The sequence below is a fragment of the Cricetulus griseus genome, chromosome 2 (genome assembly GCF_003668045.3).
Source record: "Cricetulus griseus strain 17A/GY chromosome 2, alternate assembly CriGri-PICRH-1.0, whole genome shotgun sequence".
Lineage (NCBI taxonomy): Eukaryota > Metazoa > Chordata > Mammalia > Rodentia > Cricetidae > Cricetulus > Cricetulus griseus.
This window is the reverse complement of record NC_048595.1, coordinates 455,980,919-456,004,358: the sequence shown is the minus strand read 5'-3', so window position 1 is coordinate 456,004,358 and position 23,440 is coordinate 455,980,919. Positions and strand designations below refer to the sequence as shown.

The following is a 23,440-nucleotide window of genomic DNA, read 5'->3' as shown; positions in this document are numbered from 1 at the left end:
ATGGTCTCCCTTAAGACACAGAAGCCAGGCTTGCATCTTGTCCTTTCTTAGCACCCCTGTTGAGCCAAACATGCACCAGTTCTGGTGGTGTGGTCTTCAACCAGCATTCTCAAGAGGCACTCTGAGGCTTAAGTGAACACCTGAGATCCAGTGACCTCTGACCCCTTCTACAGTGTGTTTCCTGATGTCTCAGTGGTCGGGCCTGAAGAATAGTGCTGTTGTGGTGGGAGTGTAGCCTGTAACATGGTGTGTGTAGGGCTAGGTATGTCTGTGGTGTCAGGCACTCAAGCTGGCAGCCCAGCCAGGGAACAAGGGACAAGGGTACCACTCCTAAAGAGTAGCTGTTAGAGGCCAAAGCTAAAGAAGAAATCTCCTCACTCCTTCACACAAGCTGTAAACATTTAAGGTTTGCCCACAGCCATAGCTGTCCCTATTTCATCCATTGTTACAGTTACCTACTCCCAATTCTGGTGCCAAATTACCAAAGTTCTGAGAAAACAAATCCATGTCATATTTTGTTTTAATTACCCTGCTTTATTATGTTATTGGTGTTAATTGCTTTTGGAACTGAGAGTTTATAAGTTAAGCTACATCACACACACACACACACACACACACACACACACACACACACACACACACACACCTAAGGCTATGGATGTCTGATTTCAAGCACTTACTGAGGGACTTAGGGTATTCTCCTGAGGGCAAAAGGGGTCCTCTTCTACATGGATCTGCCCTGCTTATTAGAATGGTCGACGGGTCTGTCACTGACTTGCTTCTGTTCACATTCCGACCTGCCTCCCAGGCTGGCTGCCCCTCCCACCTGTCTCACCTTAATTTACGAACAAGTGAGGAGGTCAGTGCTGAGGCTGTGTCTTTCAGGGAGAAATTCAGACAAAAGTGGAGATGTCGGGATAGTAGGTTCTCAGATCTGGGGAAACGTGTGGCGTCGTTTGGATCCTGATCGTATTGCGTTTCTACTCAACTTGTTTTCTTCTACTTTACTGACCCACAAGGTTTGCAGGGAAATGACCTTTGGTGTGAAGTTGTCCAGGATTCACTTTGGTTGACATGCTGGGATGTGTGGCCTATGGACTGTCAGCACAGAGACTGGAATGTTCTGGAACTCCTGTGATGCACTCTGCTCTGCCTGGACTCTCTAGTCTGTATCTTCCTGGCCATTTCTTTCCCCTACTTCTTGACCTTCCATTTCAAAGGACTTGTTCTGACCTTTCTTTCATGGCTTCCTGATTGGACTCTTAACCCAGCTGTCTTCACAGATGATAGCTGCAGTCTTGAAAGATTCTTCTGCATAAAAAGTATTGCTGCTCTGACATCCCTTCTCCATCCCACACACCACCCCTTCTTTTGTGTCTGCAGCCAGGCTATGTTCTTAGGCATTCTTTAAACAGTTATTCCTTTGCGGGCAAGACTGAGAGCTCCCTGAAGCCTTCAGCCATGTCTTCTTCATCTTTGGATTTGGGCTCTTGGGCTCTCATCTCAGAATCATGACCACAGCTAAAGGCGCTCTGTGTAACAGAGCTGATGGTAGGTCTGTCTGCTCTCTCGCCTGCCCTGGAAGTTTCCTTTATTCTTAAACTGGAGGTTTACAGTCACCTACGTCCTCCGAAAATAAATATGTGTGCCTTGTGCTTTCAAGTTTCTGCTTGTAAAATAAACAGAAAAATGATTAAAATGAAACACACTGAGTATTTATAGAACTAGTAAGACGAAGTGAGGCTAACAATTACTCAGTGAGGGTTTTCTTGCCTTTAATATTTGGAAGCAATCTGGCTCATTGCAGCAGAGCCTTGCAACTGGCAGCATAATATTTTTAAATATTTATATTTGCATCCAATCAGCATTTTTCTGCAGCTTGTTTGGGTGAGTCGAAGTAAACCTAAAAGCCATACAAAAAAAAATCTGAATACAGTCTGACTTTGAAGGTTTCCACGGGACTCACTGAAATGTTACAACTCTGATTGACTGGCACTCTGAGGATCGCATGCATTTGGGTCGGGACATGGAGAACTAGGAGAACAGATTGGCAGAGAAGAGTTTGGGGAGGCAGATTAAAAGGACACGATGTCAAAGGACATTTAATTGAACATCAGAGCTCAGAGTGAAGCCTACATCTCCAGGTCCTGACTGTGCGCCTTCAAACCCTTACAACACGAGCCGTCATAAGAGAAGAGAGCCTCGGGAGAGCATGGCCACTCAGAAACACAACTCCTCACTGAGGCTGTGCCTTGGACATCCTTGGCAGCCTGCAGAATTCCACAGACTCTCTTCAGTGTCTTGCTTCATCAAATAAAATCTGTAACATGACACTAGAACTTATTAAATCAAAATAAAGGTCTTCAAATCTTGAGAATGACACAAAATGTGAGGAATAATAAATGCGGTGGCAAGGGCCAACCATAGAGCTGCCCGTTTCTAGTTAGTTAATGTGACAACCACAGAGCTGCCCGTTTCTAGTTAGTTAATGTGACACGTCGTCACAATAGGATGTGAAGGTCTCTGTCAAATTTTAGCAATGCCAAATTTTTAAGTATTGCCGATACCATTATAGTCTATGGTCTAATTCACACATGTCAAGGAGGTGTACATGTAAATGTCACTGAAGTCTGAGGTCCCCTGTGATTTTACCCATACCCCCTCCCAGGCACTCTTCTGATTTGGTTTGGAAAGGGAGAAAAATTTGATAATGGGATTATCCTCATAGTATCACAGACTTTTCCCTTAAATCCCTGTCTCTTTTCAATATAAAAATAATATACCTATGGATTTGATCAGTCAATCTGAAGTTATACAGTCTCAAACTAATGACTTTTTTTTTTAAGTTTTAAGCTTCACAGAAAAAGAAATAATCTTATACTCTTCAGGAAGAGGGTAGGTAGGGTCTATTGTTAAACTGGAATTGTGAGGTTTTTGTTGTTAGGGTCATAGATCTCTCTAAACATGTGCAATGACTTGAGTGCTCCCTTAGGGTCCATGAGTCTCGGCTTAATCAGTGTCTGAACCCCCAGGGTTGTCCTATGTGTTCATTCACAAGGGATACCTTCAGATCCAAGTGGCCCAGAGCCTTCCCTTAGGCTGGCAACCAGGCTCCATGCAGGCTCAACTTTGGAACATCACATCAAAGGGAGGGTTTAAAGTGCTAAGTAAAACTGCAATGCCCAATGCGGCAGCATCTGAAGGTCTCTTTCGTCATCTAGAGTTCCTCTAGGTAGCAAATTATCCACATGTCCACTTGTTTTCTTTTAGTGCCGGGACTTGATTGTTGCCTACAGGTGAAAACCAGTCTAGGCCTTCACAGGCATGCCCCACTGAACTTAAATGAGCCTTTTTGTGGTGGTGCGGGGGTGAATGTCAGGGCTAAGAGATTCAGCTTTTCACTCACCCTGCAGTAGCATCCAGGCCTGCTCCTGCTCATGGCTCCTCCACAGTTGCTGTGCATGGACTTGCTTTATGCTGCCTGCTGACTTTCCTCTTGACAACTCAGCTTCCTCAGTATTGACTGTGCCCTGCCCTGGAAATCTCTGAAGGCGCAGAAAGCAGGGAGCATGGTGTCTCCGCTGAGTTCATGCTTAGGCACGGAGCTCTCCGGGCAGTGCTTACTCTGCTGCACTTACTGCCTATGATTAATTCTTATTCCTATAGCTGGTAAGTAATTCTAAATAGACGATCCTCAGTCCTCTCATTTTTCCTTCTGTTGCCTGCCAGTCAATATAAGACCTAACGAGTTTTTTAAAATATCAAATTCATTTAATGATTTGTATTTGTGATCTTATAAAATCTGAAGTATTTTACACACACAGAATATATATGTATATATATGCACATACATAAATTCGTGCACACATATATACAAATGCATACACATATATACACATACATATACATACATATATATAAATGCACACACACACATATATATTATATATATATGCACACACACTACAAAACACATTAGCCATTTGTTTGGTTTCTGAGCAGTTTTTCCTTTTTCTTCCCTTCTGGGCCCTATGTAGACGATAGACAAGTGTTTCAACTTCCTTCAAAGACTTAGGGTTGCTCCCTAAAAGGCTGTGACAATGAGTCCCCTCTCTGGCAGTTATCTCCCAAGAGCATAAAGAACTTCCAAACCTCTCACAATGACACAGTCTGGAGCATTTGACCTGTGTATGAAGAAGGAAGCTCAGCTCCCTAGACTTCCATTTAAGGCAGCATCATCACCCCTGAAAGACATTTAACAAAGCAGGGCCTGAGCTGCAAAGCACAAGTCCTAGTATGAACTGTGAACCACTGTTGGCTTTGGAAGGGTCCAATTGCTTCCCTGGGAAGCCATCCTGTGTTTCCTGGAACAGCTGGGAAACCAATTTCCCACATATGCCAGCTTGTATCTTAATTTATCTCTTGAGAGCTAGGTAACCGCCTAATGTTTGCACTGTGGATAAAGTAAGAGGTGATCGGGTCTCTCTCCCCTCAGACAAGTGTGGTCACGGTGTATGCCTCCTAATACCCAGTGTTAGTAAAATAACCCTAGCCATTAAGGCTCAGCCTGTATCTATACCACAACACCTACAACTTGGTAATGTATTTACTGGAGCACTGGGTCGTTTACCCCATTGAGCTGGTAGCTGTTAAAGGGCCCAGGCACATGTCTTCCACATGCCAGTATCTGTTAGAGTAGTCTTCTAAGTGTTAGTGGAACAGAGAAATGTTGCCTCTCTAGCGTGTTGTCCTCCACAGCTGTTTAACTGTTCAAGAAGGCTGACACACTTCTGCCATGGAGCCGGACCGGCACCCATCTCCCTGAGCTAGCTTTGGCAGCTCCTTGCTCTGTGCCCTCCATGTGTGTTAGGAGATCTCTGTCACTGCTCATTACCTTCTTCCTCTAGGGGGCTTGGTTAGGAGTAACGCTTGAGTTTCACACAGCATTGAATGCACGATACAGTCCACGGCGCCTGCTGCACAGGGCTGACAGATGGTGTGAGATATAGATGCAAGGAGTGATCGAGATGAGGGTGTAGACTGGTGAAGCTGGGATTCCTTCCTCAGAACCTTACCATGTTATTTGGAACTGTTTGCAGAATATCTGGCTTGCTCTTTCTAGTGTATTTCTATAAATAAGAATAATGGAAGTTCCTGTGAGTAAGAAGCATAAAGGATCTTATAAATCCATTGCCCAGTTTTGCTTATAATGCTTCATTCTAGTGAATTTAATAAACAAAGTGTCCACTATATACCTGATGATGTTCAAGATTGGAAGTGTGGAGGAATAAAATCTATTCTGTTTCTTCTGCATCAGCTAAGGTTCAGTAGGGATACTGTAGAGTCCCCGTTTCCTATGTCATTTGGGATGAGTCATTTGGATGACGCCAAGGCTGAGCATCCCTCTGTATCCATTCAGAAAGAAAATCCCAAGGTTGTAACTCCAAGAACTGACCCCATCTTCCTGCGTTTGCTAATTTCACTGTCCACAATTACCATCCCATCCGTTTTTTCCAGGCTATTTCCCCACATGTTAACACAGTGGTTCTCAACCTTCCACATGTTAGCACAGTGGTTCTCAACCTTCCACATGGTAACACAGTGGTTCTCAACCTTCCACATGGTAACACAGTGGTTCTCAACCTTCCACATGGTAACACAGTGGTTCTCAACCTTCCACATGGTAACACAGTGGTTCTCAACCTTCCACATGGTAACACAGTGGTTCTCAACCTTCCACATGTTAACGCAGTGGTTCTCAACCTTCCACATGGTAACACAGTGGTCCTCAACCTTCCACATGTTAGCACAGTGGTCCTCAACCTTCCACATGGTAACACAGTGGTCCTCAACCTTCCACATGGTAACACAGTGGTTCTCAACCTTCCACATGGTAACACAGTGGTTCTTCCTATTGCTGTGACTCTTTGATACAGTTCCCCAAGTTTTGGTGATTCCCCAACCATAAAAATTATTTTATTGCTACTTCATAACTGTAATTTTGCTACTGTGTTCTGATGGTCTTAGGCGGCCCCTGTGACAGTGTCACTTAACTCCATAGGTGAAAAATCACAGTTTACAGAAAATAAATGATAGTATTGTGCATATATATCCATGGTGCTTTGCATTCCTTCTAAGTCTATCTATGTGTGCATGGCCTGTGTTTCTTCAGGTGGGTTAGGAGCACTTACTTATATAAATGAATCATGAAAATAGTAACAGAAAGAGAAGTTATCCTTGAGTATAGCTGCCAAGGTTACCATTCACCTTCTGTCTCATACATTTCTTTATTTCATCATCTACAACAAGGAGGGGAAAATTTAAATTTGTCCAGTAGTGAATGCCAGGGTGACTCTCCTGGGGCTTCCAGCTGAGTGCAAGGAGCATGGGGTGTCTGATAACAGACTTCCCAGTTTCAACCCCCAGGCTCTTTAAACACTTGCTAAATAATGTTTGTCTTCACCAGGGGTGTGTAAGCTAAGGAAGCTGGACCTCTGTTTTGAATAGTAACTTAAAATCACACTTTAAAAGTAAAGGCACATGAGTGTGATTGTATCATTTTATTGGTTTTGGAAGCAACAAGAATCAGTAGTGTGTTGCAGGCTTTTGAGAGACCCTAAGACTGATTTAATTGTTTCCACTGTATTAAATGTCTTACTCAAATTCATCACTGTCAGTGTACCGTGACAGTTTTTAGAGAAATGGACTTCATTCTAATCCCCTTGTCTTGCATTCTGTCAACAATTGTTTTGTTAACTTAAGAGAAAATAATAGAAATGATTCTGGCTTCATAGGTCAACACAAGCATAGTGAGCCTTAAATTTTCTTGTGCAAATAAAGAGAACTTTGTGTAATCTGAGAATCTAGTAGGTTTTTGTTTTTCTAGAGTGTTAATTGACAAATGAAGGTTACCCTAATAGCTTTGGGGGTCATTTTGCCATTGTTATTATGTTTCTCTGGATTTTTTCCATAGTGCCTATGGCCACAAGTAGCTGGCTATCCAATTCTGAGAAAAGCAAGGAAATATTAATTCTCTCTCTCTCTCTCTCTCTCTCTCTCTCTCTCTCTCTCTCTCTCTCTCTCTCTCTGTGTGTGTGTGTGTGTGTGTGTGTGTGTGTGTGTGTGTGTGTGTGTGTGTGGTTAAACACTTGTCCTAGAACCAAAGAGACCAAATCAGATTTTTTAAAATTCTAGTTTTCAGTGTGATCCCAGGATAGTATTTTTTTGAAGTCCTTCTAAATGTAGGGTGATGGTGATTTTCTTCTCGATGGATTATTGAACTGACCAGACAACACAATGGGAAGTTCTCAGTGGAGTAAGCAGCACAGTGACAGAGCTGCCCAACTGTCCCAATAGATGTTCCCTTGACAACAACATCAAGGAGAAAGGAAATAGACAAAGGAAGCCATGATACCCGCCAGGGTTGGAATAGACAGGGCTAGAAGGCAGCTACTTCTTGGCTCAGAATCCAGCCCCCATTCTGTAGCCAGCTCACGGGAATAACAGGCACGTGTTGCACATAAGCCCAGACTGTTATCATTAATGAAGGAAAAGTTAATGTTTTCATGTTTGGAACAACTATTTAATATTAGCCAAATAAAACACTGTAAGATTAGAAACACAGAGACCTAATTCATAGGACTCTTCTACACAAGTAAAACGATGTCGTGTTTCATGGGTGGCTATTAGGGTGTGCTTGGTGGTAGCCGGTATTAATTTAAAATGTCCAACTGGTAGATAGTCTGCAATCCTAGCACTCACAGGGCTAAGCATGATGCCTCCACGTTTACAGACCACACTAGGCTGTATTTCCAAACCCTGAATCAAAAAATAATAAAGTGTCCCGCTGGGTCTTTGTGTTCACATTGGCTGGGAGAGTGGTCTGCAGTTTGTCACTGGTGAGTGGACTAGACAAAGCATAGAACCAGCTTATTATTCTTTGAAAAAGGGGGACAGCTTGAAGGACACTTCGCATTTATGTATTCGTGTTTATATGTGTACGAAAAGGGTGGGGGTGGGAAATAAACTATTCTTTCTGTTGTCTAGGTTTGTAAGTGTCTGAAAATCAGGAAGAAGTGGTTATTCTTTTCTTTGAAACTGTTTATTTTAATAATATTATTATTACTACTGCTAATGTTTTTATACTGGTAAAACTTTTGCTATTTAAAAAGAAAAGTAGAGAAAAAGTTAAAACACAGGGAAAGAAAGAAAAGCAGGGCATATATGCAAACAGAAAATGGTTCTCAAGCCTGCCTACCACCTAGCTGTCTAGTTCTTCACTGTCCTGGGAACTAATGAATAAAATTTCCCCAAGTAGTCACTGCTTTGTATGTGGGCCTATTTGTTACCAAGTGAGAGTGTACTGTAGTGAAAGGATTCAGAAAAGTCAGTGAAGAATCTAGTGGATATAAAAGTAAAACATGCTAACTTTGGAGGGGCTGTCTTCCCATCCACGTATAACATATTACACATGCCATGGTGGCCCCAAGTGGTTGTCACGTCTTGGTGACATGCATTATTTTTGTACCTCACAAAAACAGAGGCAACAGAAACCAAAGCACTAAAGGCCCACTAAAGTTTCACCATCTCTAGTCCATTTATGTAAAGTTGTAAAATCTGTTCTCTCTCCCATCTCCTTTTCTCCATTTCATGTGTTGTTACCCTATTTATGTGGCTGTATGCATAGCACATTTGTTTGTCTATATAATTTATGCCATATGTATCGATATGAACTCACTATTGAGTGGTATAAAAAGTTAATATTGAATTAGATTTCAAATATATCTTGTGACTTTCACGACCAGTTTCATACCCTGGGAAGAACACACTAGTTTTCTGTAATGTGTCTTTCACTGATAAGATTGGATCCGCAATTCAGCTGACATTGGTAGCTTTTTCAAAGATCATTATTAACATTTAAAATTTTAATCATCCAAGTGTCCCAAATGTTTATGATTAGAGATTGTAGCTGTATGAAGATCTTCTCCAACTTGGCGTCTTCCAACTCCCGGGAGTGAGTCACTCGCTAATCACCGCATGTCTTACAGGTGGCACTGGGTGGGTGGTGCCATTCATGTGCCCCCTGTTTGCAACATCACCCTCCATGCCCACAATGGAGTCAAAGGCTGATGATAAAATGGTGTTCTCAGGGCAAGGTCCAGAAAATAGCCAGTGTTTTAGATCATGGGAACTAAATGAGGGCAGTGGACAGACTGATCTCAATGCTTTACCATTAGAAAGTTCTTAATAATTAGTTTTGTGAGTAAAATTAACAGCTTTCACCATCACCACTGGCTATTATGGAATTTTACTCTTGTAATAAAACACATATACATTTAAAATTCAACAGACTTGGTAACACTTCAATATTTAAATCACAGTAGAAGGCTTTTTCGTAAGTTGCATCTAGAATGATTATTTAAATTCAAAACTAGTGTTTAAATATTGAAGATACATCTAAATCTAGCATGCCTACTTTGTATTACCAACCTTGCCAGGCTGAATGAAGCTGGATGATGGGAACCTCACAGACAAGTTCAATGACCTTGAATTAGGTGTTTAGTTGTCCCATCTGTTTCTGCATGGTTAGGGTCAGATCCTGGACCTGGCAGCTCTAACACACTAGGTTTGGCCACCTGTCCTCCATAGGTTAATTAAAGAAACAGCCAGTAAAGAAAAGCAAAAAAAGGGGTTTATTCAATGTGGCTGCACTGGAGAAATGAACAAATAAAGAGACCCTCCCCAAGCTGTCTTTGAGGTGAGGTTTAGGGTTTTATTTTTTGTCTTCTTTTTTATTTTTTAAGGGTTTTATTTTTTATGTATATCTTTGTATCTTTGTGTATTAATGCACAGAATTGTGGTTGCCCATGAAGGCCAGAGAGCATCCGATTTCCCAGAACTGGAGTTATAGGTGGTTGTGAGCTGCCGGACTCCTGTGCTGGTCCTCTGAAAAAGTCATGACATTCGTAACCCCTGGGCCATCTGTACAGCTCTGATGTTGAGGTTTAAATAGAGAGGAAAGAGTATAACTTAGTCCAGCTAAGAATTCCTGGTCTAGGTGAAAGATGTCATCCCTCTTCATCACTGACTGGTCCTCATCCTGGCTCCCGTCTTTCTCTCAAGTGGGCTGGTGACTTGTGAGAACTGTCTGAAACATCTTCCCAGAAACAAATTCCTTCTCTGGTTGGCACCAGGCTTTAGACTTTTTCTTCTCCTAGCATGAAATTCTTGGGAAAATTCTGGTTTCTTGGAGATCAATGTTTCAGAAAGTTTATAGCCAAAAGAAACAGCACGCGTGTTTCTCTTTAGGACAGTGGTTCTCAACCTTCCAAACACTTTGGCCCTTGAATACAGTTCCTCGTGTTGTGATGACCCCCAACCATAAAGCTGTTTTCATTGCTACTTCATAGCTGTCATTTGGCTACTCTTATAAACCATAGTGTGAATATCTGACATGCAGGATGTCTGATCTGCAACCCCCATGAATGGGTTGTTCAGTCTGACCCAGAGGTTGAGAAAAACTGCTTTAGGATATCTTTGCTCTTGCTAGCTAGCATAGTTTCTTATCTCAGACTAAGTTCAAACACACTTAGATTTTAAAACAAACATACAAAGACAGGACCAAGGCCAAATTGTATGTCTCTTCTTTGTACTCGATCAGTCAACGAGTGTTTGAATCAAAACACAGAGGTTGGTGAGGGACAAGGAAGCTTCCTTGGTGTATCTCTCCTGGCACTTCACTTGCCCGAGCCGTTTCTGATTTTACAAACTCAGGTTGGGAAGGACACTTTGCCACAGTCACAGCACTAGTAGGTATTGTCTACTCAAACAGGACAAAGGACTTGACTGTCATGGCGTCTACTGTTGGAATGTTGAAAACCAATGTTTACATTCCCTTCCCCAACCCCTGCAGGAGCCTTGCCAGCCACTCAAACACCTGGCATTGAAATCTTCACATTTTAAAGAATGTGTTCATGTTAAAATTGTTCCAGACATTTGCTATACTGTAAACATTCTGGTATAATAATAAAGAGAAATATTACCAGAGGTTTCTCGGCTGTAACTTTATTTCTGTAGATGCCAACGGCTTCTTATATTATTCACTAATTTTTATCAGGATCTGTTCTGTCTCTTATTCTTTAATCTCAAAGATTCCTTAAATTCTAGCCTGTTTTGATAATGTATATTAAATGCTATGTCACGGGTTTTACGTGAAACTGGTTCAATTTCATCTAGTAATGCAAAGTGGTTTTTATTTTTATTTCTTTATTTCTGTTTTTTTTTTTTCCCACTGGGTTAGGGAGAATAGAAGTTAGACTTTCATCAGGCTTAAGGTGGCCTTGAACTCACTATGTAGTAGAGGATGGCCTTGAACTACAGACCTTCCTGCTTCCACCACTTGAGTGTTGGCATCACAGGCACTTAGCACCTCACTTCGCTCACATTGTTGAGTTTTGATAACTGTCTTCTGTTCCTTTGATCAAGCTTTCAAATCCCTGACTTTGTCCCAAGCCACGCTAATGAAATGCCCCTGGATCTCCTCTTTGGTGACACAGGAGTTTTGCACTGAAATGTGGGTGGAATCTTTGGCATTCTTAGGGGAATTACTTAGGGAGCGCCTATTAAGTACCACCAGGGGTTTGTTAAGCTAGAAATGTCAAAGATAATGCATCTGTTAAAATTTTAAGTTTGGTCTGTCTGCATTGTATGTGGAAGCTTATTGTGTAGTTAAGTGTTAAAGAAAGTCATATTTTAGCTGGTAGATGGCCATCAGAAGTACACATGGCAAAAATGGGAAGAGAGAGAGAGAGAGAGAGAGAGAGAGAGAGAGAGAGAGAGAGAGAGTTTCTGAATCAACATTGATTTGAGGGAAATAAGTGGAAGCTCATATGGAGATGGTTTGTGTCATCCTGAGACTTAGAACAAAGAGGAACTCGTTCCCAAAGATGTCAATCAATAACATGCTTGACATATGGGAAATTAAGCAGCCTCTTACAAATGTTCTAAATAGCCTGCCTGTCAGCGCTCGACTGTTGTACTTGAGGCTCGTGCCTGAGATACAGTCATTAGCTTCCTTAGATAGTTTAAAGGTTTTGTTTGTTTTACTTGGGGTTTGTTTCCACACTTATAAATTACAAAGCACACGCCTTGTGTTTCTTCCAGCTAAGTCACTGAAGCACTTTGTCTAAATGACACAATAAAACCCAATGCAGTTCTCATTAAAACCTCACTTCTCACGTAAAAGATGACCCGATGCTTGTCTAGGCCAGATTTCCAGGGCTTCTTCCCTTCCCAGGAGCCCTTTAAACACTGCTGCTCTATCTCCTATGGTAACTGTCTCTCAGATTCCTGTTAAAGAGGGGCTGTCAGCCCCAAGATGTGACTAATTTTTGCAGCAGTTTCATCTCCCATATACGCAAATATGGACAAAGTTGGGGGATCTTATTACTACTGCCCCTGTGCAATTGTGGATTCTTTTGTGTGGTGAATATGAAACACTGAAAACATGGTTTTCTGCTGAGATGTTGGGTTCTTGATGGGCAGACAGGTTTGGGTCACCACTTGTACTTCTCAGAGTGCCCAAGACGCTCTAGGTGCTCGCTCAGGAGCATCCTGCTGTGGCTGAAGGAGATGGCGATGGCCAAAGAACTGTGCTCAGCTCAGGCTTTTTCTGAATCATAACAAAAACAGTTCTCCAGCTCTCACGTGAATCACTGAATTGAAAATTAAATATCTTGCCTGATGGTGGTGGCACAAGTCTTTAATCCCAGCCCTCAGCACTTGGGAGGCAGAGGCAGGCAGATACCTGTGAGTTTGAGGCCAGCCTGATCTACAGAGCGAGTTCCAGGACAGCCAGGGCTACACAGTGAAACCCTGTCTTGAAAATATTTTTAAAGAAAGAAAATTAATACAATCGCTTCACAGCTAATGATTTCACCCTGGAGGAGAATGGACTCTGCTTGGTAATTGGACAATTACTGTGTCAGTCAGCTTTCCAACACTATGCACATTCCTTCAGTAATCACATTGTGTGAGATAAGGTTTCATTTGCTTCATGGTTTTAGAGATTTCAGTCTGTACTGAGGTGACTGCATGTTTCTGAACATGGAATTACATTGCACGGCGAGCATGTGGCTAAACAAAACCACTTTCCTTACTGCCAGGAAGGGTAGAAAGAGGGGAAGTGACTGTGGCCTCCCGGTTGCCTTCCAGGGCATGACTCCAGCGATCTCAGGCCCCCATCCTAGATCCCACCACCTGCCGACAGTGCCAACCTGGAAACCAAGTCCTCAATACAAGAAGAGCCTTTGGAGACCTTTCCAGAACATCTTAGCTAGTACTAGATGGATGTGTGATTCCCTCAGGAAGAACAGACGGCCTGGTGCTATATGGCAACTGTTGTGAGAAGTGCAGTTATAGTGCACACTCACAGAAACACACACAAAAGCGTGCAGTTCACCAGTGGTTTTGGTACCTATTAAGAATGCACCAAGAGTGCCAAAAGAAAGAATACATAAAGGGATTTTGTGTTGTTTGGCAGAACGGAGAAATTTTATATTCAAGTTTTGTTTGTTTCCTGGTGGCTGCAAAAGAACTATTTCAGGTTTGCAAGAGGGCGAATATTTGCAAAGGGTGCAGAGGAGGTAGCAGTTTAACAAGGGCACTACTCAGTGTGGTGTGCCAGATGCAAAGCAGGCTGTGAAGATGCTGGTTTCCAAAGCTGCCAGGGTGCTCGGGAATGCCCTGGAAGTGCTGCTGGACACTCTAACCCCCGGAGACCTTGGCTACCTCAACACACTCCCTCAAATAACTGATCTTTTTTTCCCAAGAAGCTTTTCGTCTGTCTTCAGAGTTTGCAGGATCTCTCATCAGAGGAGACATATAAGGCAGTCTTGGCAGTACTGGCTGAAGGAGCAAGAGGGGCCGAGTGTGTCTGGGTGTTTTGACACTTCAGATAAGAGGCAAAACTAAGGCAGGGCTTGAAAAGCTTGTGGCCTTCAGGTCTTTGGGACTGGCTAACCAGGAGGAGGTGCAGTCTGGTCTTTAACCCTTCAGTGGCTGTGAATCATGAGTTTATTTAGATGGCACACTGAAAGCCAGTTGAATGGCAAGTGCAAGTGTAAATGACAAATACGCCCATGAAAATGTGTGTCTGTAGTCACACATGTATAGTGTGCACCCAGCATCAGAGATGTTTTAGCATGTTTTGTACTGGAAATTATAGTCAAGCATTTGAAGAGGATCACACTTGTAGCATCACCTCTGGAGTACAAAGCCAAGAACATTGAACTCCCCAGCGTCTATCAGCCAGTCCCAGGCCCCTGTGCTGTGTGCACTCAGCTCTGTCGCCTTGAGTCTTTACTGTTTAGCATTGGGCCCAGGCATATGGGGGCAATTTCCCCCCTGTCTTCCCTGCCCTCTGAATATTTGCTCATATCCTTGGCCATCTTATGTGCTGGGCTCTGCTGCCAGCATGTTTTCTTCTGGCCTTGAAGCCTGTTCTTTTCTGTATTGAGGATCTCAGGAAGACTTCTCAGCTACTGTGTTGACCTCTGTGTTTCCTTTGTCCTCTTGCCTCCCAGTGTTCCTCAGCAGCTTCTGTCTCGGAGACCATCAGCTTTCTAGAACTGTTCTGTCAGAGTGAACAAGCCAAAGAAATTTGCCGTCTACAGTGAAGCAGAAATGTACACTCAGTCCTGTGACTCTACTCTCATAGTGTCAAAGTATTTGAAAACTAACTGCCAAGAATTTGTACCTATCCTGAATGTATAGCCTTGTTTCATGCCATCGTTCCCAAAGTTGCAGCAGATAGCACTTAATTTCGAGATAGTAGGTGTTGCAAGTCATCTCGTGCTGATATAAAGTACATACAGGGTTGGCAGAGGCTCTATGAAATAATCTGCCATTTGTCTAAGGGGCTGGAGCATCCAGGAGTCTCAGCGTATGCTGGAGGGACTACATAGGTAGTACCTGGGCTCAATATGGCTTTGCTATTTTGTAATATTTAGCCATCCTTCCAAGGGGGCTGTGGGGCTCAGGACTGGCTCACAACTCCTCAGACCTTGGTCTGCACACAGCTAGCACAGAAATTGATGGTAAATTTTGAGAAAATGTTCATAGGATCAAGAAGAGGAATTTTGTGTTCCTTTCACTGAATAAAAATGAGCCTACTGTTTATATTTTGTTTGTCTTCATTCCATTTTTCTAGCAACTTAGTTTATGGCATTTTAGATAAATTTGACTGAGATGCACTGAGATTTTTATTGTTTAAGGAAACTGATCCATTGTAGATGGTCTATAAGCCACTACCGTAGTGAACCCAGCTGTCACCACTGCTGTCTCTTCAGCCCCAGCGGCTCCAACACTAGAGTCAGGGTCCAAGACCCCAACAGAAATTCAAACATGATCCGGGTTCCTTTATCATTATTATTCTATATCCAAAAATTGAAGGCGAGCTTGTAGAGGAGAAAAGGAAGGCACAATGGCTGATGGGAAGAAACAACTGGGATATGTGGCTTTTGCTGAAATGCCATTTTAGAAGGTGGGCTTCGTAATGGCTGCTTCTTTGTCAGCCTAAGCACTGAGTACCACAAGCTGGGCAACAGAGAACAACCCCATCTTTTGTTACTCGAATGGTTTCTCTACTGGCAGATGAGAAATTTGAGTTTGCTCAGCTTTGTTTTCTATCTAGAGTTTCCTCCACACCAATGCAAATCTTAATGGTGGGGTAGAGAGGATAACCAATCCCATGCGGTTATTACCGCTGTCACAAACAATGATGGAAGATAGAATAATCAAGACCATTTGCCAATGGATATGATTACGCTAAATTTAATTCACCCAAAGACTCAAGAATGGGAACATTGCAGGCTCTCAGAAGAGTTTTCATTCCTAAAATCCTTCCATGCCTGCATCTAAAGAGTGCTCCATTTGAAACTGACTCTCCTGAGTATCCTTAAGTTGTCAGCAATGTAACATTTTTTGCTTATACACCCATGACTTAAGGGTGTTTTGTTATCTGAACACAAACAGAATTCCCATGTTAATTTGAATCACAATTGCCTTTATGATTTGCCCAATTGGAGTGCCTTTTGTAGGGAGGAGAAGGCAAGTCAAGGAACTACAGAGGGAGACCCATTTGAAAGCACTCTCCTCTAAGTCAAACCACTGAAGGGGAAGTGAGAATTAAACATTAGGTGTATAGGGTTTGGAATGGAACGCGTTAGATCATTAAACATTGATTGGTGAGTTGACTTCATTTTGATAGCAGATAGGTGATACATTCAAACAATTAAAAGGCATCTCTTCCTCCTGGGATTCCTGAATACACAGTCACAGCTTTCCCTCAGGCTTCCGGCAGCTAGACTTTGCTGAACACAAATGCTCCCTTTGCTGAACACAAATGCTCCCCATGGCTTCTATAGACTCACAGGCTGTCTCGGATTCAGTGCTGTCAGGAAACACACATGCAGATATGAATGCCACCTTTCATACTTGAAAGTCCAGTTGAGTCCTGATGGCCATGCTCTGAGCAATGAAGATGCCCTTCCCCCAGAACCTAAGGGTAAAGCCAGCTGAGTTGTAATGTCTCAGCATTAGTATTTCTCTAGCAACGAGAGAAGATCTACAAGTTACCATCTATGTGTGTGAACTGAGATAGGACTGGGGGAAGAACAAAGATGAATAGCGGAGAATGGCAGATACTCTGTGGAGCCATGTGCTGAGGAGTTTGGGAGACAGAGCCATGGCAGTTGTGTTATCAGGGCACACTGAACTTTTGTGGCAAGCTTTGTCCTGAGTAATAGGAGCTGCAGAGAGAAGATGAGGCCCCTCGGGTGCTCATACCAAGACTTTCTCTTTTAAAAGTTTTGTGTGTTCATGTCAGTTCATGTCTGGGAAAAAAAAAAAAAGGACAGGAACTGGAGGGGCTTAAGGGTTACAGGTACCAATACTCAAATCTTTTTTCAGAGGCACACCTGGTAATCAAAGAGACCATATTCTGACTGAAATGGGGATAAAAAGGAAAGAGAACTATAAAAATTAGACCACTGGAGTGCAGTAGACCCTGCTTATGTCAGAGATATGTTCCAAAAGCCACAGTGAGTATGGATTCTTCAAATCTTGGATCTTTCCTAACCTTATACACAAGCACTGTGGTGATTTCTGCAGCTAGCCGGAAGATCTAGATGGCTAAGAAATGACAGGCAGGCAGGCACTTATGGTGATGTATTATTTATGATTTATTAAAGTTTGCCTGTGGGTACAGAAGGTAAAGCCAGCCACACTAGTCAGCTATAGAAGCCAAGCAGTGGTGGTACACACCTTTAATCCCACCACTTGGGAGGTAGAGGTAGACGGATCTCTGTTAGTTCAAGGCCACACTAAGCTACACAAAATATATCCTGTCCTAAATAGAAACATCTCACACAGAGATCATCTCAGCACTCAGGATCACACACCTTTAATCCCAGGACACATGAGAGGTATTTAAGACAGGAACAGGGTCTCAGAGCTGGCTTTCATTCTCCAGCACATTGAGGATAGGAAGGCATTCATTCTTAAAAAACGTTAAAGAGTTTCATACATGAGCTTGTTGTTTATAACGCTTTGCCTCCTCTAATATCCATCCACTCCCTCCAAAGCTCATGAACGTTTCTTCCTTAATTTATCACACACACACACACACACAGAGAGAGAGAGAGAAAGAGAGAGAGCGAGAGAGAGAGAGAGAGAGAGAGAGAGAGAGAGAGAGAGAGAGAAAGAGAGAGAGAGAGCTTTCTCTTTGGAGGTAGCAGCTTGTTTTGTTGGCCTGACTGGACTCAAAGTCTTAGTCTCAAGCAATTCTACTTCCTCAAGCCTCCTGAGTAGCCTGGACAGTGGGCATGTACCACCACTTCCTACTTCCTAGTCTTTCCTAAATCATACCTGAGGTTCCTGTCTAAAATATATTCCAAATATAGCCCTTCCTGGTAGGTGTGAGATCCATCCCTTGATGTTTGCTATCATTTAAGATACTGCTGTTATCCTGTCCCAGGCTTTTTGGTGGGTTTTGTGTTTGGGTGGCTTACAGGTTATTGGAGTGGCAGATTGTAAACTTCTGTTTTTGGCTTTCATTCATCCCAGCATGTGAATTAGATGCTCCCAGAAATGAAACACTGGTTTTAAAGCTAGCTGACACTATCCAGAGTCCAAGGCACTTCCAGTTGTGAGCACACACACTGTAACCCCATAGCAGTACTCTTTTGATGTGGGGAGGTTCTCCATGTTTGTGTTTTCAACTCCTTTCCATATTCCATAAAAAATTATCATCTTGATGGCTCTAGGAATCACAGTGTGTGGACAACTTTCCTAGCATCCTTTATGTTTGTTTATGGGATGATCTACTGTGTTAAACGTGACTTTAGTTGATAATGGTGGTACAAATAGGTTAGAGCTTCCCTATGCAACTTTTGAAGAAAACGAGTTAGTTTTGTGTCTCAATTTCCCAGTGCAGTGACAAGTAGTAACATGTGGCCGTGGGACACTTAAAATGTGGCTGGTGTGACCTAGGAGCTGAATGATTTTAATAGTGTGAGGTTTTAATTGACTTGAATATAAATAACTGCAAGTGGCCAGTGGCTACCAGATAGACCCCATTGTTGCTGGAGTTTCTTTCTCAGCCTGGTCCCACTGCTCTTCAGCCTCAAATGAACACACAGAGACATATATTAATTACAAACCTGTTGGCCGATGGCTAGGGCTTCTTATCGGCTAGCTCTGTCTTAATTATTAACCCATTTGTATAAATCTATGTATTTCCACGTGGTCTTGGTTTGCTGTTACTCTTTTGGTGGCTACATGGTGTCTCTCTGCTGTCTCTTGCTGCCTACCTTTCCTAGAATTCTCCTCATTGCCTAGCCCCCCCCCCCCCCCCGTCTTCCTGCCTCTATTGGCCAAACAGTGTTTTATTCATCAACCAATAAGAGAAACACATATACAGAAGGACATCCCCATCACCTCTGTAGGTCTATGACTGGTCTACACCATGCTTGTTATCTAGCAGGTTCATCACAGTAATCTCCAGGGTAGATTTCTTCATTGACTTTGCTGACCTATTAGGGCTTGGTAGAAGCAGAGGATAACAAAACAAAAAGGTGTGAAAGAAAGTGGAGTTTTCAGCATACCAGTTCTGGTGGCATAAACCCATAAACCTGACACCCACAAGGCTGGAGCAGGAGGCTTGTGAGTTTAAGGCTAGCCTGTGCTGTACAGAAAGACCCACCCTCTCTCTATTTTAAACTTAAGTAAAATATGTGTAATTTCATTGCCAATTCATATAAATGATAGTAGCTTTTCAGAAAGTACCCAAAAAAATCTATATTTTGGTTCATGACACCCTGATTTTGTTTCCACAGGTTCCTTCATGCTGGTGAATGCTTCCGGAAAACCAGAGGGCCAGAGGGCTCACCTACTCTTGCCTCAGCTTAAGGAAAATGACACCCACTGCATCGATTTCCACTATTTTGTTTCCAGCAAGAGTAACTCTGCCCCTGGGCTGCTCAGTGTCTACGTGAAGGTGAATAATGGGCCTTTGGGGAACCCTATCTGGAACATGTCTGGAGATCCAACCCGCACATGGCACAGGGCAGAACTGGCCATCAGCACCTTCTGGCCCAACTTTTACCAGGTAAGCTTGCACATTCTTGCCATTTAAGACATTTCCTGTCTTAAACATTTCTCCTAGTTCCCATAACTGTAAGTTGTATTTATGTTAGTATCATCAAAGAATGTGCAAGAAGCTGTTTGTTTAATGCCAATATAAGTGCAGTCCAGGCTGTCCTTAAAGTGAGTAATGGTTATGTGAACAAAACAAAAAAATAATTGAAATCTGTCCAGGCTTTATATTGTTTTAAGAAAAAAACGTGGTAACTTACTGTCTTAGTTACTTTTCTATGGCTGTCATAAGACGTCATGATGAAAGCAACCTATTGAAGAAAGGGTTTATGTGGGGTGTACAATTTCATAGGGTGAGTCCATGACTTCCATGTCAGGGGGCATGGTAGCAGGCAGGTAGACATGACACTGGAGCAGTGGCTAAGAGCTCACCTCTTGACACAGAACTGGAAGGCAGAGAGCAAGACACTGGGGAAGGTATGGAGTTTTGAAACCTGAAAGCCTGCCCCCATGGCACATCTCCTTCAATAGGCCACACCTCCTCCAACAAGCCACACCTCCTCCAGTAAGACCACACCTTCTTATCCTTACCAAACAGTTCTACAGATGAGGGACAAGTATTCAAACATATGAACCTATTGGGACCATTCTCATTCAGACCACTACAGGCATGAAGGCTTTGTGTTTAGCAGACAGTATCCTTCAAGCCCACCTTCTCTACCCACAGCTGACAGTGGTGATAAATGGGTTGGTTATAAACTCCTTGTTCAACTCATCTTTATATCCCAGGACATGAAATAATACCTAACATTTAATGAAAGATAAATGTTTGTTGAGTGAAAATTAAAATGTGGAGAAAGAACTGTGATATCACTGGTACCTGGTTAAACTCTTTTTAGAATATACTTTGGCCATAAGTTTTAAAGGTTTTTAAATTTATTGCACCCAAATTTAGCTTACTATTAGAAATTTGCCCTAAAGACACAATGAAGAATGATTGCAAATAATTAACCATAAGAACAAAAGCATATACAGTAGCTTCTTTATAAAAATGCAAAATCAGAAAGAGTATTGTTTCCCAACAATAGCAGGTTTGTTCATTTACACTGCCTCAACACAAAATTGTGTTAGGAACCCATGAAAATAATGTTAATTTATACTACCTCAGCAAAAGTTTGTTCAGGAAACAATGGAATTAATGTTATCATCTGGAGGGATGGCTCGGCAGAGGACTGCTGCTCTTGCAGAAGACCTGAGCCTGTGGTGTGCACACCAGCCATCCTTCACCCGAATCCAGGGGATCTAACACAATCTTCTAGCCCCGAGTACCAGGCACTCCTATGGTACACCCGCCTGCATTCAGACAAAGCACTCATATGCATAAAATTTTCCAAAAGAAAAGAAGTTATAGACTATGTAGTGTTATATCTAAACTTCTGTCAGCCAATTAATAAATTGGGCATAGAGCAATATATTTAATTTCATCCTTGTATTAAAAGTATCTAATAAAGACCAAAGACATTATAAAACAAATACATAAAATGTGGAATCTCCCTAGCTAATGAAATAACAAAGTGTTTTTTTTTCCCTTTTTGCCTTATCATATGGTCAATTTTCTCCATTTTTGTGTTGTTTTTACTTATAAAAAAAACACTAGTTTTTCCCTCATGGAGGAAAATAATCCCATTATTAAATGAATATCGTATCTTAATATAAATGTACCAGTGGCCAGTTAGCAATATAATTTTAAAATTATAATTAAAAACTTTTGGGGTGAATTTCCTCCCTTCTGGGTTTAAACAGCAAGCAAAACAGTAGGTTAGCTGGGCAAGGGTCCAGGGCATCCCCACATTGGAGGGCTAATGTCTCTGTGCTTTGAAGCTTGGTGGTGGGACACTCTCAGAGCAGGAAAACCCTTCTTGGTTATGCTTCCTCCTCCTTCCTGTGGAGCCTGCTCTAAGCGTGTCCCCGGTTCAGGCCAGCGGGACACGCTGCACAGGGTCAGCGCATGGCCTGCCCGTCTATGTGCTAGTCTCCTTCACTTTTCCCTTAGCCCGCCCCCTCCTAAATCACAGAGTGAGTTCTCATGAAACCTTTCATCATGGTTTGGTTTGATGTTGACCACAATCAAGGTTAGAATTTCTGCTTTTTTCATAGCTTGTTAAAGAGCCATGCATATTAAAAAAAAAACAGCTTAATTTATGACCAATCTTAGGATATCAGATTTATCAAAGGGATTCTTCAAACACATTGCAACAGGCTATTGTCATTTTCGAAATGCATTCTTTTCTTGACCAACTACTGCTAAAATATTTTGCCTTCCCAATTATGGACCCAGTCCAAACTCCAAAGCCCTTCCTTCTCCCTCCTTCACTTACATTATTAAAGAGTGCATGATTTACCAACTAAGATCTGAACATGGTTCTTACGACTTTAGGATTTGTGCAGGCCATTGCTTTGCTGCTCTCTGACCCTACTGAGCTGCAATAACACAATACCACCCACTGGGTGGCCTAAACTCAGACACTGATTTTTGGAAGCATAGGAACCCAAAGTCAGATGCCTATTCTTCCGAGGGCGCTAATTCCAGAGATGGTGGTTGTTTTCTGATGCTCTCACAAATATGAATCCTGGAGGGGCGTCATCTGCTTTGGATGAAAAATCCCATGTAGTTTTCTCTATACAGAGTCCTATCCTGGACGGAAGAGAGGAACCTGATTTATCATGATTAATGGTTCTAATTTCAAAATATTGCAGAAGCTCTGGTACTGTGCATGCATATTATATTTTCTTGGGGGGACCCAGTCCATGAGAAACAATATCTAAATGATGTATTCTCAGGTGTTGTGTGTGAGCCTGAAAGCTGAAGACTTGAGTATTTAAAGGGGGCAGTGCTCTTGAGAGCCTCCACCAAGGAGACAGGGGTCCGCTCTCCCTCAACACACTTCTGCTTTCAACAGGAGCACAATGTCTACCCAGAACACAAGTAACGGAAGATTTATGTATTTGTGAAACAGGATTATGATATACTCATTGATAACTTCTTGGATTGTTTTGACACCATCAAATAAGGATTGGTTTTTTTTTTTAAGATTTGTTTATTATTATAAACATTTCTTGCATGTATGTCTGCAGGCCAGAGGAGGGCACCAGATCTCATAACGGATGGTTGTGAGCCACCACATGGTTGCTGGGAATTGAACTCAGGAACTCTGGAAGAGATGGCAGTGCTTGTAACCATTGAGCCATCTCTCCAGCCCAAGGATTGGTGTTTTGTATGTTTGTTTTGTGGTGCTGTGGAGTATACCCAGGGTCTGGTGCATGCTATCCATGAACTTTCCCAGGGAGCTACACTGCCAATCCTTAGTAAATACTAGTTTAGATGGATAAATGAACCGTTCAAAAGGATTTACTATGTAATGTCATAATAGGTAGTTAAAGAAAGCACACTTCGGTAAGACAGTCTTGGATATCACCGGCTAACATGGTCTTTGGTGGACAGTTACAGAGTTCTGAAACATGTTTTCTCAGAGTTAAGCCTTCCTCAGCAGAAGTCCTTTTGTGTAGCACTTACTATTTATGGGAGAACACTGTGCAGGTACCCTCACAATGGCAACCTGCATGGAATACGGGTAATTGCAGGTTAATTATGGCTCCTTAAAACACAAATTGTCAAGTATTTGGTGATTAACACATATTTAATTCCGTAATTAATGTTTGGCCTAATTGTTGCTCCTCAGAGCTGCCCTGCTGGGGCTCAGAGGCTGTGGGGAAGTGCGGGCTACTC

General features: G+C 42.3%; 1 protein-coding gene across 4 annotated transcripts in view; it reads left to right on the top strand.

Annotated features, from left to right (window-relative positions):
* The window catches only part of Ptprm (protein tyrosine phosphatase receptor type M), a 677,957-nt gene that overhangs the window by 233,666 nt on the left and 420,851 nt on the right, over positions 1–23,440 (top strand). For all 4 annotated transcript variants that reach the window (XM_027397791.2, XM_027397790.2, XM_027397789.2 and 1 more), the window contains exon 3: positions 19,395–19,666. In XM_027397791.2, coding sequence (XP_027253592.1) covers positions 19,395–19,666 — 272 coding nt within the window. The remainder of the gene's footprint in view (positions 1–19,394; positions 19,667–23,440) is intronic.